The 19085-nt window shown below is 41.1% G+C and overlaps 1 protein-coding gene across 5 annotated transcripts in view; it reads right to left on the bottom strand.

The window, feature by feature from the left end:
- Window positions 1–13127, bottom strand: part of slc4a4a (solute carrier family 4 member 4a) — a 54395-nt gene extending 41268 nt beyond the window's left edge. For 3 of the 5 annotated variants that reach the window (XM_076731742.1, XM_076731740.1, XM_076731744.1), the window contains exons 1-4: window positions 12964–13083; window positions 12189–12286; window positions 7608–7681; window positions 1988–2161 (exon numbers count right to left, since the gene is read on the bottom strand). In XM_076731742.1, the coding sequence (XP_076587857.1) occupies window positions 1988–2161; window positions 7608–7681; window positions 12189–12205 (265 nt within the window). In that variant the 5' untranslated portion in view covers window positions 12206–12286; window positions 12964–13083. Of the gene's footprint in view, window positions 1–1987; window positions 2162–7607; window positions 7682–12188; window positions 12287–12963 lie in introns of all 5 variants that reach the window. The other 2 variants (XM_076731745.1, XM_076731743.1) reach the window with 1 other exon arrangement.
- Between the last annotated feature and the right edge of the window lie 5958 nt (window positions 13128–19085).

The raw sequence follows: 19085 nt of genomic DNA, 5'->3' as shown, positions 1-19085 counted from the left end.
TGGCGAGTACAACTGCAATTCCTGCCAGGTCAGTGCAGAAGCTCAATATCTGGACACTTTGGTTTGGGGTTAGGGGTGGAGTTCGGCTTTAAAGAGGGAAAGCAAGGACAAAATATTCTACAATCTGTCATAAAAAGGAAATACAGACAACCATTCTGGAACTACCGGCTGTAAAGAACCATCTTCATATTGTAGTAGTTCTTCTCCCAATCTGTCAATAGAGATCCACCAAGAAGTTGTAGGATAAATCTGAGGGGTCGCAATACAAATAGCAAAAAAGAAAAGAAGGAAAACATCTCTGCTACACAAAATTTAGCTTTACCTTTAGGCCTCCATAAACTAATAAATAAACTGAACCGATGTGAGAAGTGAACATCACTCTGGTTGTACTGCTTACAGCTCATGGACATGATTAACCTGTGACAATGAGTCATAAGTGGGCATTGGTTGGCTTTAAAGTGTCACAAGCACGGTCAGGGTAGGACTAAACCTGAATATAACAGGCTCCATAGATTTAGTAACAGAAAAGCTCAGATTACACGGCTCAAATAGCAACATGATATCTGAAACACAACATATCAACATATCAATTCTCAGTAATTCTGTGTTCAAGAAACATACCAAAAAGTCTCTAAAACTCTTTTTGCTGAATATGTCATGGTCAGTTGCAACAACCAGATGGGCTGGCTGTAATCTATTGTCCGATTGGATTTATGTCCTGAAGAAAATCCCCCACATCAAATAATGTGTATACATTGTTAAATCCGGTTCTGGCGTATTTCGGTCCTCTTGTCACTTCATGTGAAAGCAGGCATGTGTAAAATGACATTCACTGGAAATGAGTGGCCTGTCACATTAGTGGATTTGATTGAAAGCAAGGACATTTTAAGCCTTATTCACAGAGGACTACGGTTACACATGGACTCCATGTCATCACAGAATTATCCTCTATCCTGTTATTCTCCAAAATGACTGCATGTTATTGTTATCAAAAGACCCTGTCAACAAAATCCACATATAAATCTGTGCTTCCCAACCTATTTGGCTTGTGACCCTTTATGTCTATGAGAATGTGTTTATGAAGCGTAAGCACGTCAATCAAAGCGGGATGTTCCCTTCTCGTGTCGTTGCATCTTGATATTGTTTTTAGAGGCCTTTAGAGGTAAAATGCTCCAGACATAAAATGATTTGAGAAATGTCAGAAAAAACAAAACACATTTTTTTCTTCTTCAACTTTTTCTTCGATCGTTAATCATCTGGTAACCCCTTCAGATAACACTCATAAATTAAATTGAAGTTGCAAATTCACACAGTTTTAAAACCACCATGATCTCTGTGACATCCTTATTCACTGGATATTTGCAGCTTTAATTAATGCAAATAGGACTTCAGTCTTACGCCAATTCAAACCTTAACATGAACATAGAAGATAAAAAAACGCTTACTCTTACTCTTAAACTCACATCTTCAGTCACAGTCACCCAATGTGACCTTTCCCTCCTCCCTTTCTTTTTTAAGTTTCCCTCAAACTGACCGGAGCTCTTTGTCCGAGCATCCTCAGATCGCAGCAGCTGTGCCTGAGGGTACATTGTACTTTATACTGCAGCCAAGCAGGACTCCAAGCCCTTACACATATAGATGCTAACACACCCGCACGCACACAAAGACAGATACACTTATGTCTACAACCAAGGACAAAAGCACAGGAAGGCATGCACTTACACACTGTGCTCAAGAGAGTCACATCAGCAGTGGTACAGTTATATCTGAGGAGCCATTACTTCCAGTGAAAATTCACTCTGCTCTGTCGAAACCGACTTGTCAGTCAGCAGGACATGCTCAGCTATTTCTGGCCACTAACTGGACTCAGCAACTTCTTTGGGGTCAAAGGGAGTTACAGGGGCTTTTTTCTGGAAAAGAGAGCAGCCTTCAGCAAAGACAGACATGAACCCTAACAAGCCTTGACATGGAGTCCATCAGAACTTACTGAGAGGTTTGAGGATGCTGTTGCTGGCCTCATCGTTGTTTTCTGTGTCCGACTTGTCAGAGACATTCTCCATCAACCTCTCTTTTCTGTCCTTGTGGCTGGTTCTCCGACGGTGACGCCTCCGACGCCGATAGCTCTTGGGCACGTGCACGCCGATGTAAATGGTGTGATGACCTGCAAAAAGCGAAACAGCAGATTGAACTCCCACATTGTTACGATGCAAATGAAGCACCTGAATTTCACAGCTGACTCCCTGAAAACAACAAGCCACAAAGTGCAAAGTTTGAAGCTTCAAGATTTAGGAAATTATGACGTGACCACTACAGTGCTGTGAAACAAGTAAAATCTGACCCTAACCCAATCTTGACCACTTGCCAATTCAGTTAAACAGGGAACACTCTCACATCCTCAAGACAGTATTGCAGAACAGGGTTGTAGGGGTTGCGGTACACTGTCAAAATAAATATTTGGACAGAAAAAGGTAGGACATAGCACTGAAGACGCCAAGACTGCTTGCACCACTGCATCTCGACTGTGCTTGTTGGTGCAATACCAACAGGACGTGCAGGTTTACATGTAATTAGGTGGTTTAGGGTCAGTAACAATGACAAGCAGACCAGACTATTTGCTAATAACATCCCATTCAGATAGACATGGACTTCCTGCCAACATGCTGTTTGTCTGTTTTGCCCATCATTTGCCTGATACTGACATATGTTATCTGGTTCTAAAACTACTGCCGTCTAATACAACAGTCCTGCAACAAATCCCACCTCCATGAAGGTATAGTCCTCCATTTTTAGTGAAACTGTGAGGTGTCAATTCACCTGTATGGTAATTTGAAGTTATACTGGGGGGTATTTCCATTACTTACTCCACCCTCATTGGTATAAATGGGTTGGACATCATATTAGAAACACCTCTCACTATGATGCAACATCATTTGACATGGTATGCTATGTGATGGATGCTTTATGCAAGGTGTAGCACTTTATAACTGACCAATCAGCGATTTTCAGCTGTTAACTGCATCCCATAAGTTCCTGGACCTTCAGAAAGTACTAACCCAGAGCAGGGACTTCTTCAGCATCAGCAAGTATGCTGAGACACTAAATTAGACTCTGGTTCCTCCAGTTGAAACACAGCTAATGTTCACTTTAATACTGGTTTTCTATACATACAGTACTGTATATGTCAATGTAAAGCTTCCATCCCACAACAGTTATGGCCTCTGGGTTCAGTTTTAGTAATGCCATACTGTATTTAAAGTAAATTATAATAATCAATAATTCTTAACCTTCTCTCTGATACCTGTGAAAGTTTAACTATACAAGTCACACAGAAGTTCAATTGAAACCTACAACCTTGATCACATTTTTGGCAACACAAGTTTATCCTTCCTAAGCAGAGGAAGACTATAGAAAGCAACCTTTCAGAGTGAACATCAAAAGTCCTGCTGAAACAAAAGGCTCTATGCAATCAGTGTCAAACGTCGCCCTTTGGAGTACGTCGGGTAACGCTGAGCCAAGCGCCGCATATGACCCAACCAGGAAGTGGCTGAACCCCTCAACACAACAAACAATGATCTCTCTTGAAGCACAACAGCATTCATTATTCACTCGTTCACAATGCCTTGTTTTTTAAGGGTTCATCTAAATTCACTGACACCGCCGGTTCAGCATACCAAGCTGAGAGTGAGCATCAGAAATGAGAAGAGGATCTAAAATGATTTCAACTGTCCAGCCTAAAAATGTGACAGGACTCAGAGGTGATATTGTATTTGGTGAAGCTTTCTGCTCCTCTGCCTGTGGTCAGTTTTTCAATGAGGTTTTTACAGAGGGAGGTTAAAATGATAGAATGGGCAGATCCTGGCCAGCCTATAGTTTACTGGTACTGTTGTTGATGTGACCGAACTTTCCTCCAAAACTGGACCAAAAACAGATTAAAAACATATAAAACAATGGTTTCATCAGTTTCATAAGTTAAAGATATACAGTAACAATAAACACATATACAGAAATATCCGACGATCATCTTACTTTATAATTACTAATCTGTCAGTCTGGTTCGGTAACTGTCCCCCTCATATGACACAGGAGCATTGTCATGTGAGGAGGAACAAATCAGACAGACATTTGGAGACAGACCCGCATGACCCACACCAGAGCTGCTGTCCACTAGGCTTTTGGTTCAACAAACACGGTACCTGTCCTATGTTTACGGGATAACATAAAAACACTAGATCAATCGTACACAGCTGAAACCAAAGTGGCAACGTCAGCCAAAAAGGAAAACAGAATTAATCTACTCTTGGAAACAAAACTCTGAAAGATCAGGCAGGAGGTCGCAGCAGCTTAAACTGAGGAGTCGGTGAATAAATGCTGTACCTGTCATCCATGCAGACTGTCTTTATTCTTTTCATAGCACATGTTCAAATGGTTGTATTAATTTGAGTTTTCAATATCTGCAAATTTGCCAATTTTCATGAAATATTACATTATTCAAATATTACAAGTGTCAGAGTCATGGTAGAGAGACAAACACTTACACCATCAGGTGTCACAAAAACACATTGAAAATTATTAAACAAATTACTAAAGACATCCTATTTTATTGCTGGAATATTTTATTTTGCCATTTGAAACCTGCGCAGCTGGCCGATGAGGTTGCAGGTTTGATGCTGAATAATTCATCTAAATATCATGTTATGCAATATCCAAATTGCCAAAGCTGCAATCTCTTTGATAAAGGTGAATTATGTGATATAATAGTATTATAATGAAGTACTGTAGTGCTGCAAGGACATCCTGGCGCACCAATCTTGTTCTGCAGATGTAAGAAATCATATTTGTGTGGCACAGACCCCAAGAAATGTCACATCATCATGTTCTTAATAGGTTTTTCAGTAAAAATGAGAATTGTTATGCAAGAATGATCTTCCCACTAATCGTGAATCATATCGCAATCTTACTATCTGACAAGATGATCACAATATGATTTTCTTTTTACTATATCGTGCAGCCCCAATGCTGAATTTCCATCAGCTGTTAGCCAAAAAGCAGCTTTCATTTAACCTTTTCATGATGTGATTTTGCTCTGCTCCTCAGTTTGCTGTACAGCAAGGCGGGGCATTACAACGAGACCCAGCAGCAGATGGCTGGACATCAGCAATAAAGGAGAACAGAGACATAGACAGACAAAAAAAAAGATAAAGACCTCAGCGCTATTAGGGCTGATAGATGAGCAATAAAATGTAGCGTGAAGACATTTGCACAGGCTGAGCAACAATTAGAAAGGAGGCGAGCGAATGAGAGGAGACTGATGGACGAGAAGGAATAAAAAATAGTTAAGTCGAGGAGCTGGAAAGGAGCTGCCAGAGCAGCTTTGTCGAACGACTTCCTCTTCTTTTTTTTGTGTGGAAGAAGAACTTCTTTTGGAGCTGCCCGTAAGCACACTGAATGAAATAAAATCCCAGTGTATGCTGGGAGGTTTGTTTAGCTCACTAGATTTCTGAGGAGAGGCAACGCCACCGCCAGTTTCCCCAGTAACCGCGCTGCTGGGACCTGCCCAGACCAGTGGGGAGGATGGCAACACGCCACATAGCACTTACAGCATGCTAATGCTAATACAAGACAGCATGCTAATCCAAAAACAGCTTTAAAAATTCTCTTTATTCTCTATTTGTTCAGTATTTGTTGTCCTACTTGGCCAATAAAGCTGATTCTGATTCTGAAAAATCCTCTTTAGTTCTGGCTCAGCTGCAAATTACATCACAAGAATGCGAACATGCATCACTTTCTCATAAAGTCACACCAGATGTGGGTGCACAGGAGCTTGGACTATGTAACTGAACCGTCTATCTTGAGCTTTAATACCGTCTGTGACGCAGAGTTCAGATACCAAATGTTTTGCTTGAGTGACCCCGCAGACTAATCAGCGTCTGATAAAGATAATTTGGCCATTGGACCAAAGCTCCTCTTACTTTTATCTCGTACAATATGACGAATGTCAAGCTACCTCATCTCTTTCTGCCCTGTTTATCAGTCAGTTATTTATCAGGCTTTGAGTCATGCTGGCGGCTGTGAGCGAGCGGCGGGGAGCAGACTGAGCTCAGCGGAGACTCCAGAAAGAGATTTAGCCAGCAGACGAGGACACACGCAGACACAGCTGAGACGCTGGTTACGCACAGGAAGTTAGAGAGATTGAAGAAGGGTTCAAGCTGAGGTGACACCTGACTAAATGTTGACCTCATGAGCGAGACTAATTCCAGTGTTGACTCTGTTATTGTAATCATGTGTGCAACTAAGTTACTTAACAGATCATACCAGTGGTTTTGCATGTTTTGGCTTGTTTACTACAAATACGCATAATTCACAATTTTTCCATTGTGTTACTTTCAATTCAGCTCAGTGAGAAAACCACACAGCAGAAGCTTGCTTAGTCTATAACAGCATGCTTCAAATCCACTTTAATGTTTGTCCAAGATGCGTTACAGCTGCATGCTGTTTGATTACAAAAGCCTGCTCTACTTTATCATGTAGCGATAATGTAAATTTAAAATAATTATGCAAATAAGGCTTGATGTTCAGCGTGATGGATTCAGCCCAGTCAATTAATGAAACATAATGAAAGTGACACAAACAAACAGTTCAGATTCAGTTTTCTCAGTTTAGTCATTCAGAGTGAATGAAGGACTGGAAGCAAAAAACAAAACAAAACATGAGGTTCTTGGACGGTGAAACTGGCTCCACGCCAGGCCCTTTAATCTGCTGGACTAGAACCAAGACACCGGAGATGTTGGGTGCTAATGTCATCACCATGTAAACCTTCCCTTGCTCCTTGGCAACAAGAAGCATCCTGAGCAGCGAGGAGAGTTTGAGGTTTGGAAAAAAAACGTAAATGGACAACTGACTCAGTTTTTAATTAGCAAACTGAGAGAAATGCAGCATATTGGACAGTTTGCAAGGAAAAGCTAACAAGAACAGTTAAGAAAAGCAGGGTCGTCACTGTGGTGACACGTAAATGTTTACAGTTCAGTTACTGTACGGTGCATTCCCTGAAGGCACTGATCCATTCAGAAACATGCCAATAGAAAAAGAATCAGGATATGGCAACATGGCTCCTTACAAATGATCTGCAGGCGCTCGATAAAGACATTTTAGCGTAGTGGAAGGTTTTCTTTCCTTTCTCTTTGTTGTCCGGTAGGTCTTTGAGGGGATTAGTGAGGTAAACACAGCGTCACATGCTCCGTGTTCCACATCTTTCTCATGCCAGCTCGTTAAACAGGTGAGCATCACAGAGTACATGCAGGAAGTTTGGCAGTCTCTAAAAGGCTAAATGACAGCCTGCCTCTTTCTCTCAATGAGCGCTTAGAAAAAAGAATATTCACAAGAATGGAGTTATTAAGAAAAACATGAATAAAAAAAATGATTGGTTTTAGGTAGCAGGTTTAAGACCTCAACAAATATTTCATAAAAAAGCTAAACCTTGGACAAATATTCAAAAACACGCCGTGTGTCATGCTTCCTGCCATCTATAGCTTTACACTCTACATCATATGGGAGGTAAAATAAGACACGCACACAGAGACATGAAAGTGGACAGGAGCAGGCAAACTTACCCTCTACTTCCTCCTCGTCACAGATGTGCTTGAGTAAGGACGCCCCCCGGTCCAGCACCGCCTCATCCTCCATCCTGTAGTAGTAAAAGAGGAAGAAAGACTGCTCACACTTCTCTTCCAGCGACAGCGTGGAGCCATAGCGCTTTGGCTCGTTCACCTGCAGTAAGTTTGGACTGGGGCTCAGTCTGGTGCTGCTGGTGGCGCTCATCTCCACCCATTAAAGACTCATTGACAGCCTATGGCAATGGACCACCTCGGAGCTCTGAGACAGCACCTTGAAAGACCTGTTTTTCGGTGAGTAAAACCCTCAGTTGTGAGAACATGTGTCGTCCTTGAGGAGGGCGCAGTCGACAGGTACTATGTCATGGATTTAATCTAGCGGAGGGGGGTGAGGGACAGGACAGGAAGTCTCCGCTAATTGAGTGTGATGGCCAGAGAGGTGCTGCTCATGCGCAAAAAAAAAAAAAAAAAAAACACCTGACTGACTGATTTGAACCCATCGCAGTCTGGACCTGGCTCTGTCTCCGCTTCACCTATCAGACAATGAATCAAGGTGTTGTGTTTTATTACTGGGGCAAAAAAAACATCGTAAAAAGTATCAGATAGTGTTGTGTCTAATCAGCCACACGCCCACACACACTACAAAGCTTCTCCATCTGGTCGGTAATGCCTGCCAGCCCCCCTTCTCCACCGCCCTCCACCTAAGAAACAAGTGGGGCATCACATGTCTGTCTACTCATCCGCCCTTACAGGATTACGCCGGCTTTACTTAAGTGACAAGACACACACACACAAGCCCATGACAGGCCGGCGTGCGGGAGCCTTCGCTGCTCTCCAAGACGACGCCACACGCGCTCATCCTCACCTTGTACTGTTTCCCAACAAGCGTTGATGAGAAAAAGGATTAAAAAATGGTTCGTTCAGACCGGCTCAGCGGCTTTGTTTGTTTGTTTTCATGGTGGAGGCAATACAGTACACAGTCTAAGACAGCTACTTGCACTCTGAGTGAGCAGCTGCCATGAAAATTGAAAACAATAAATAAATCACTGCGGTCTTTTACATAAACAGCACATTCAAATGCTGCCTTGTAAGAAATATTTACATTAAACACACATCAGATACTTTGTCAGGATGAGCAGCGTTAGCAGAGCTATCCACGGTCAACCAAACAGTAAAAATAGACACTCCCCCAGCAAATACACACACACACACACACACACACACACACACACTCATTCACCAACACACATAACAACACACAAACACCAGAATCCTTAAGCCCTGGGTTTATCCTAATGGGATCACAGACAAATTGGTTTGTTGTGAGAAACAATCGCAACATTTTTTATTGCTTGTAACTAGTTTGTGTGTCCTTAAACGGTTCATCATTGGTGTTGCAGAGTTCTTGGATTAGCACAGCTGATTGGAGAGTTCCATGTCCACTCACATATTCATTATGTTAACAAGAGCTTTTCATGAGGCACTAATTTAATGTTTCTACTGTGTCCGCTACTGAGGAGAGACACATTTGATGTGATAATGTCATTAATACTTTCAGTAATGTTCCAGCAACTTAATCCATTCTAGGTCAAAGTGGAGTGGACAGCATGGAGGGGAGACACCCTGCACACAAGGGTCTCAGAGGTCAAAGGTCAGCCACAGAACAACACTCTTCCAGCGTCCCACTCAGCGTGAGGAGACATTCTCTGCTCGCTGCATCACAATCTTCATGTCACAAACACAAGATTCAGTTCATCAGCGTCATGTTTTGAGAAGTTACAAAGGCAGAAGGAGGGAGGAAATTATGGCTTCAGCAGTCCTCCTGCTGCCAAATCATCAGTGTTATCTCACCTCAGAGAATGGATTTCTATGTAGTCACGCTGGTTTTAACACTTGGGGGTGGTCCTGTGACCATGTCAGCTTTATGTGTGGACAAACAACTCTCCAATCAACACGCATGAGGTAAAAAATAACACTGGAGCACTTCCTGTGTATAGAGGTATGAGCTCTTGAACTCACCAACTACAATTGTAGTTGTGGAAGTAAAGTAATGTAGAAGTAAAGCTGCTCAGGTTTTTAGTGGATGTGTCAATTTAGTAATATTCCCTAAAATTCAGATTCAGCAGGCCCACCAACTTATCAAGCTTCAGCTGTGATGTGTAACCGTCTGTTCTGAGTCAGCTGGCAAAGAGTTTTAAAACATCATGATTCAGCCACAGATCAAGGCTGCTCTTTATCTCTGGACTTCACCAGCTTTCCTACTAACACCAGCCTTCCTACTTCCTCCATTGCCACCTATGGCACAATCAGGGACATAACAGGCCAAACTCCCCTCAGCCTGAGCTGACCACCCACACATGATGTGAGACTAAAAGTAGAAATCCACTCTCAGTGCTGCACATCAATAACATGCAACAGTATGTGTGAATATTTTTATTATTATTAACCTTGCCTCCGCCACCCCTTTGCCATGCTTGGACTGCTTCTAGGGTGATTTCCTGCATTTCCCAGAATGCTTTTTACCCCTTAATCAAAATACTGCAAAGTAGATACTTTACAACACATCTTTTCCAACTTGCTCTTACCTGCAGGTCGTAACATTTCCCTGATTGTCACATGTACCTTTTCCTGAAGTCTTCTTTGTTCCTAGAATTAATTTTGTTTTGAAGCAAAACAATCAGAATGAATTACTTGGCAGAGTTTCTGTTTTTTGTTTTTGTAGTTTTGGCATGCTGCCAAAATGCTAAACTTGGGCTTTAAAGATTATATTGTAATCAACAAAAAGAATATCCTTTAGGGATGTAAAAACAGAAAAGGGATGTCTTTACAGAATTAAGAATTACAAAAATTAGAATTACAGAATACCTGGAAAAGGGAAAAAAACAAAAAGGGACCAAGGAATGCTAATTATTCAGTGTAAAACTATTTCAGGGTGGGTTTTCCTTTAATCAATATTTGAAGTTACAGTATGTATGTATTGATGATCAATAGCTAAACCTTCAAACAACCTTATTACAGGCCATGTAAGCAATCAAAACTTCACAAGCTGTTACTTTGCACTCATGGTTGTGTATTAGCTGCTATCTGTCTCTTGCCTCACAGATAACGTATCAGTCTCCCTGTCCTTTTAGGGCCTACAGTAATGTGCATGTAGCCTACAGTCACTATCTGTTTGGAGAGGAGAGTGTGGTCTCTGTACCTGAGCTCGTGCAACTGTCGACTGTGTGTCCAAAGCATGGAGACATCAGACAGCCTGAGGGCATCTGAGCTGTGTTACGGTATACACTATCTGCTGTAGTCACCGCATGAGGTATGAATAAATGTATTTAGTATCCTGTTCTCGACTCAAGTTTGTAAAGTCAAATCCCTCATGCAATGGAGGCAAAATGTCATCAGATATCAGTTTTCCCTGAACCTCAGAGGGTTTCTGCACACAATGAAGAGGATACCTACAGTTTTTGTTAAATGATAGCCACGCTGGGCTTTCCTCAAAGCTTTGCGTCTTCGTGATTGTCACACAAATCACACCAAAAGCTTCCGCTGCTCACTTGAAATGAACGTGGGGGTCACATGGGAAACCAAAAGCACTATTCATCTGGGATTTAACATCCTGGACTGATGGTTCCAGTGTCATCATGACAAATGTCAAGTATCTCTCAGAATCACTCAGCTGCTATTCTGGCCTTTTTTTAAATCACATTTCTTTGAAATTCAGTATCCACCTTTGTTGTTTTGGACCTCTGTGCAGCACCTGACTTGAAGATATGTCGACATTAATGGTGCAACAGCAGATTTAAATTTTTCAGTAATTAAATAAATCTGTGTTTTTCAAAATCGCATGGAATCCAGATGATTGCGTGAATTCAAACTTTTGCTTTTCTTTTGCATCAGCAGGGACAAAGTTTTGGTGATGGGTACTGATTGAGCTCAAATTAAAAGATCTATCCAACAGTTTGTTAGTGGGCCCTTTAAAAGATGCAGAAATAAATCAAATGTAGCCTGTTTTCCCCTAAGATCCAGTACATATTAGTGTCATGCCTCTAAATCACAGCTGTGACAGGTGGTGTGTTTAGGGTCACTCTACACTGCACAAAATCGTATCTCAGGTATGTTTTTCTCCAGGGCTCGGATCCCTGCAAAGCAATTACACGGCGGTTCATGTCTTGATGCTTAAACTTTAACATGTTTAAACTTTAAATGACCTTTAAGGAGTTTATTAACTCCAAACCCCGTGCAGCTTCAATGTACAGAGCACGCTGATCAGGCAAATGTATAGAGTAGCTCACAGTTATGTCATATGTCACTTAAAAGTCAGCTACAGCCCATCCTGTGCAAAAGCAGTGTTGGAAAGCATAAATTTGGCAGTCAGAGCAGATGTTGGACCTCGTACGCCTCATTACCAAACCGCTTGTTCCTGAAGTGCATTTGGTCTATAAACATTTATTCCTCCTCATAGTCTCCACCAGTAACTGTTTAGAGGCTCTTCTACACACAGGGGTGCCTTAGTGCCTTATTCAGTTAAGACCAAGTAGCTCTGCGTAGAGCGAAACACACTCCTGTGGAGCTTGCTGAATCACTTACTTCTTGTTGCCGCTCATCTCTTCAGGTTGCGTGTGATAAATCTCCTGACTGAATGCACTGAGCAGAGCGGATCACCGGTGTGGCTGCTGATGTTTGACCTGACAGAGGAACACATGGAGAGGTCATTTCTCTGCTCTCTGTGGAATCAATGCATACTCACAAAGTCTTTTAAGCATCAGAAACACCATGAAAAAGAAAATGAAGGATATTGTACAGCACATGTATCACAATAAGACTTATGATGGCCTCGCTGTGGGTCCAAAAATTAATGATTTAACTTTAAAACACAATACAGCTACAATATAATCACAGGAGTAGGCCTACCACTGGCGCACTTAAAGGAAAAACACAATGCTGACACCCTCTCAGTGCACCACTGCAAGAACTGTAGCAATGCTGTGATAAATGTCAGGACATAATACAGAGCAGCAGCAGAGTTTATAATACGATGTTTGAAATAGCTTTATAAATCACGCTAACTGGCCCAACGATCCGCTTGACCAAAACAAAGCGCACTCCAGCTGCGCATTTACGCACAAGCGCACTGATACATGGTGAAGTGTTTCAATAAAACTTTAGACCACGCTGATAGCACGACTCCAGATACATTCAAAGTGACAGAAAATACGGCAAGCCCTGAAGGCAACAGACGCTGTAACGCAACGAACAGCAATATCATGGTGATTTATGTGCCTGACACACATGCACACAAGGCCTGAAGACATGAGTTTCAGTCGAAAACCACTTCAAGGTGGAACAAGAGTAAAGCACTCACCGCTGTGGTCTTTATCCTTGGCTGTGTGCGTGTGGCTGTTGCTGTCACCCCTGCGGTGGCATGAAGGTAAAGAAGTCTACTTCCACTTTTCGGCTGAGTTTGTATATGGTTTTGTGCGGCGGCTGCGCTCAGCATGCTGCCGCCTCTATCTGCTGGACCATCCTTCTGTCAACGCCACTCCTCCGGTGGGAGGTCAGATTGCTCCATTGCTGCACCATCATCACTCTTCTCCAACACCCCCCACATCAACTGAACCAAGTCATTGCACAGTTAACGCCGGACAGGGTCAGTGCTTGAACGCACACAGTTCTGCACGAAGTCAGCAATCTGTGGGTGTTACTGAAAACATAGACTACGAGGATATATCTGTAGTTTCGTGGAGATAAAATCTATCATAAAAAAGTAGCAGGTTGGTAAAATAATAATGAAATATGCATAGATCTATAGCAACATATAGGTCCACGTTCATCCTAAAAAAACAAAAAACAAAAAACAAAAAAAAAAAGTATATGAGAGAACGCGCTTGATACTTGATCACGAGCCGTGGAGCCACAGCTGGAACGAACTGTTGTTTATGTGTTTCAGCTTTTTCTTGCATTAGTTAAAAATCATGTTTTGGTCATTAAGCTATCTGTGGCACTGGTAAAATGTTGTGTTTAATGAGATCGTTGTGTTATTTATCTCTAAAAATCTCCAGATAATGTTTCCTAAACTCGCATTGTTCCTTTGGGATATTTGTCCAGGATCTCTCTACAATGGATTGCTGGATAACTGCAGAGAGCCACTGGGATTGTTTATTTATTTCAGCTGTGAATTATGTCTTTTAAATCTCCAGCGCCATCTGTTGGTGGCAACATGGCAAGATTAGCTGTCATTACCTTCATGCCATGAATTAATTAAACACCTAATTATAACCTTTCATCATCAAGGATTATAGCTGTGGATATCTAAACGATACATCTCAGTGATTTATTGAGATAATAGTAGATCTTACTGTTAAACTTCCAATTAAATGAAATGCACCCTTGTTCCTTTGCTTTGTGTGAAGTTTCAATCAGTCCCATGTTTTCTACAGCTGCTGTCATTAGGCTTAGAGTCACATAATTTAACTTTGCCCAGGAAAGGTACATGTTGACTTTGGACAGAGAACACAACTGTTAAAACATGTTATACCTGCTGTTCTCCACAAGATTAATGGCACTGCTTTTCATTTAATGTTAGTAGTTAATGGTAGTAAGAAAATAACATTAGCCTGTTTGCACTGATGCCACACATACTTCAGTTAATTTACTGACCGTTGGCATAAATGGTAAATAGAGCTGATGCAGTTATGTAAGCAACGCTGGCTCTAGTTAGCAAGGATATCCCAGAACACCTAGCTGTTCGACAGGCTAGCAAAGCTGTTAAAGCTGAACAAAGATTGGCGAAAATAACCTAAACATAGAACTACTGATGTTAGTAAATATAGAAAAACTAATGTTAGTTTGTATACAAGTAGGTGAAAAATGTGTATATGAATACTGTGCACTGTCTGCAGCCTAAATAAGTCTTTTTCTGTAATTTGTTAATTTGTATAAAGTGCAGTGAACATTTGGGTTCTGATTCTGCCACCAATAGTCCAATATTCACTTGCTGCTACTCATAGCTCTGGTTTGGTCTCCACAGACGCTTCTTTCGCTGCTCCATGTTTAACTTTCTCCAACAGTCAGCCGCTAACTTTGGCTCTGATAAACCCGATGAACCCAAGTTAATGGAAGCTTGTTGTCTGAAAACAGCTGCCTGCTGACACAGGCAGGATTGACCATACATTAAATGAGCCATAACATCAAAACGATGAGACCGAGAGGCTGCATAGAGCTACACAGGGGTGATAACCCTCATTGGTTTATCATTATGAGTCATTTGATCTTGTTAGTGAAGCTTAAATGAAATGAATGGTTTGTAATAGGGCTGGGTTATAATAATAAGACTCCTTATTGATTTTTGCTGTCACATTGTATCAGTGATGACATGGTTGAATTGAGTTATTGGTTTGACATGACTTTCAGGGATTTATTTGTAATGCAGTGTATTGCATTTATCTACAATTTTGCAGTCGTTTCCATGTCTTAATGTAGACTGATATTGGCACAGTGTTCATGTATCACGATATGGTTCTGCCCGTGTCATCCAGTATGGGTTTGCACGTTTAACTGTCATTCTGCAGAAGAGTGCACAATTTGAAAGGTACACACTGGAAAACAGGTGTGCGCTCATGTTCAGTTGTTCAACAGCAGGAAACCTTGTCTTTGGTATTACATAACACCCAGACTCAACATGTCAGCTTTTTTGAAAGCCTACACACTAACCTTGGTTGCTGTGTAACATTTTATTCTCGCCCTGCACCGAGCTCACATTTCTCAAACCTTGGCTGGATTTTATGCTGTAACTGGAGAGTAACATTTAACTTGTGTGAAAATCGAGTTTAAACATTATTTGCTTGGGATGTTAAATGTTTGAGGTGTCATCTAGAGTAAGACACGCTCAGATACCTGATACATTTTGGAAAGTTAGGGGCTATTGCCAAAATATAGCCAGGAGAGGGACTTCTGCTGTCAGGTGACTTTGTTATCTGACAGTCATCGTCTTATCTGCACCGACTAACCTGAGACTGATTTGATGTCAGGTCTATTTTTGAAAATAGGCTTCAAAACTCTTTGATTTTATACATATACTTAAAAAATATACTTAGTTCTATTAAGCAGAATTTCAAGCATAGATCAATTACTATGTTTTCCTTTGTATGGATGATATCATATATCATATTCATGACGTAAAGTAAGTGTGTGGTTTCTTCATCTTTTGTGGTATGTCTCGCTTCACTGCCGCGCCTTTATTTTTTGGGTCCTATAAGCCATTTGGGCTGGTTATCTTCATAAGTTTGGCAAAAAGTAAACAGTGAAAGTCATGTATACAAGAGGAGTTTGGTAGTCAGACGACCTGCTTTCTGACGCTTCGTATGAGCAAAATAATAAAGTAAATCACAAAAAACATGGGAAATAATGTGCACAGTTCAAGTAAACAAGGCTGTGTGCTAACATTGTGTGAATTCCTTAGCATGATTTTCTAATGGGTTTGAATGATTACAACACTTTTACCTGAAGCTGCCATAATCAAAAGTAAGAGATTGCTGTCTTGTACTTTTACCTTCATTACTTGAATTTTCCACAAGTTGAAATTTGTTCTCAAAACAGGCTTTTTTGTTTTCATTCATAACACAAAATATTTTTAAGGCTAACATCAGTACGACATATCTGAGACAAGTTAGTGTGGGAGGGGATTGTCCCTCATACATGAGTGTATAATGCAAAACAGCTGCTGTTTTACACTTTTACAGCACGAAGCATGTCAGCATTTCCATGTTTTCCCCCATGTATGATGAGTTTCGTTCATGGAAAAAAGGCAGCAGAGTTGAGGCAGACGGGAGGACAGCGGGCCTGGTGCTCATTCACTCCACAGTTCACCCAGCTTTACTTCAAATTGATTCTCCCTTTAAAGGGAGATTTAGGAGGTGTTTGCATTGGCCCTTTGTTGGTTGAAATGTGTTCAATGTGACCGTCTGATGCTGCTGTTTTGAACCCTGTTGTCTTTCCACAGGGTTTTATTTCGTGCCTTTGATGTAAAATTGTTCCGGGAAAAATAGTTCCACCTGGCCGTTTCTCTGAAATTCTTCAAGCCACACCATGACATTAAAAATGGGGTGAGGCTTCCCAGTCGGTCAGTTATGTAAAAATGTTCACAGTGGCAACAGTTATGAGATGTTGATCATTTATTCAATTAATTGAAGTGCTGTGGTCATTTTGGATACAATTGTAAAACAGAGGCAAATTATTATTTTTCTTTTATTTGTTGGTTTAACTTTCTCAATTTATCACCAGAATGATCATTTAGTCACACTTTCACTCAAGTATAACCTGCAGTCGCGTTTGTGCCATCATATTCAGACATATTGTTTTGATAGTTGTTTTTCTAGGTGGCTATAACACAAATGCCTCAACCTGAAATCAGTAAATTATGGGTCAACAACTTTTGAAAGAACATTCTGGAGATTCTGTGGGAGAATAATCATCAGCGACCTCTGCAACTGAACCACACAGGAGGTCAGAAGTCAGACAAAGGTCATGGAAATTTTTGATGCAAAAGCAGGACATAAACATGTATAACAAAACAAGTGCTGGATTCATGTCCACTGAGAGGGAAAATACCCCAGAGAGAACTGAAAACACCCCAGTTTTCAAGAATGACATGACACTGATAAAGGGCAGGCTCTGGAACTGCCTCAAAAACCATCATACACCTGGTACTGTTTAACGGGGATTTTCTCAGGTCATAAAAGTACTGTGGCCTTATCTGTTATAAATGTGTAGTGTTTAGATGTAGTGAGAAAAAGATGGCATGCTGTAATGTGTGCATTAGCTGTTGGGAAGATGTTCTCATACAGACGTGAGGTTTCTGTGTACAGTAAGTTATGTGGCAGAGAGCTGTGAGGGGAAGCAGAGTAACCTCCTCTGAGCCTCCTGCTGAGGCCTGATGCCCTTTTTGGGCCCAATTTTGACTGACTGTGCTTCAAGAAAAACAAGTGGGGAACTTATTTTCTGGCCATATATCTCAGGAATAATATCTTTTAATTCCTATATCCTATTCATTCCATTTTCTGCAAATTGAAGCCACCCAGTTATATGTGTCATTTTCTCTTTTCATTACATAACACAAATGAAAAGTGATTTTGGTAAGCAGCTTAACAGTAACTAATGTCTAATTAGTTTATTGTCTTAGACACATCAGTGCTTTGAGCTAAATGCTAAAATCAGCATGCTAACATGCTCACAGTGACAATTCTAACATGCTGGTGGCTTGTGGGTGTTATGTTTTCTAAGTTCACCATCTTAGTCTGGCATGTTGGCACCTAACTCAAAGTATAACTGGGGCAGATGGGCAGGTATGTGCTTTTAAACCAAAGTATTGGACAAATTATATTTTGTCACCTGATCATGGAGCTAAAGTAAGAGGATCCCCAATGTTGTTATATCCATCCTGAGAAGGCTATAAATGACATAGCAGTCAAGCCAGTTGTTGTGGAGACATTTCATTCAGAACTGCATGTCAACCTCATGCCAGAGGAAAAGTTATGGTATAACAAAGTCATTAGGGTTCATCCTCTGGGAACCTTGAATGTCTGTACAAAAAATCACGGCAATCTATCCAAGAGTTTTTGAGATATTTCAGTCTGGAGCACAGTGTTGAACTGACCGACAGAGTAACAATGCCACTGGCTGGCTGGCTGGTTGCTGGCCTGTTGCTAGCATGGCTGAAAATGTATACAAAAGACAAATGCATTTAAAAGATATATTCAAAACTTAATTTGCTGTGTTTGAAGCTTGAGGCAGACTGATGCACATATGCATGAAGCTCCCAGCTGGTGGCATTCCTCACGATCTGTGGAGCAACTAACTGAGTCAGGGTTGTAGTCTTCATGTTACTGTTAAAGTGTGACAAAAGAAAAGCCACATGCGGATCTGAACTGCTGGTTTCTGTCCCGTGGGCCCGCCTTATGTTATTACTCTATGTAATGCAGACTGAGGTTTATGTGGTCAATAGCACTATGTGTAACATTGATTTACCGGGCGTTAATGAAGAGTCAGTCTGATGTCATGCTGGTTGACACTGTGGGGGCAGTACTTTCACTTACAGTACAATCCACGAGTATAAAACCTTAAACAGCATGTTTATTCTGAGAGAACTAAATAAAGTTACTCTCTGCAAAATTTTAAAAAAGTTTGAATGGGAAACTAATAAGTATGTGTCATATTATATTGCTTTAGTATTTCAGGTTGGTTGATATGTTCCAAATGTCAGCCTTAGCAGGTGCAGGTGGTCAGGATAAAGGTCGGTGAGATGTCTATGACGTAAGCAGTCTCCTGGCATGTGAGATCATAACATTAGTCCTGCATCTCCTCCTGGTGTTCATACTGGGTATTACATGCGTGGCAGACATCCTCTTCGTGTGGAGAACACTAAGGGCAGGAATAAAAATAAAAAATAATAATAATAAAAAAAAAGATCATAACCTTGACCCTGTTTTA

Source organism: Chaetodon auriga, chromosome 5 (genome assembly GCF_051107435.1).
Source record: "Chaetodon auriga isolate fChaAug3 chromosome 5, fChaAug3.hap1, whole genome shotgun sequence".
Lineage (NCBI taxonomy): Eukaryota > Metazoa > Chordata > Actinopteri > Chaetodontiformes > Chaetodontidae > Chaetodon > Chaetodon auriga.
Note: the sequence above shows the minus strand (reverse complement) of the source record. Positions and strands in the feature narration are given on the sequence as shown.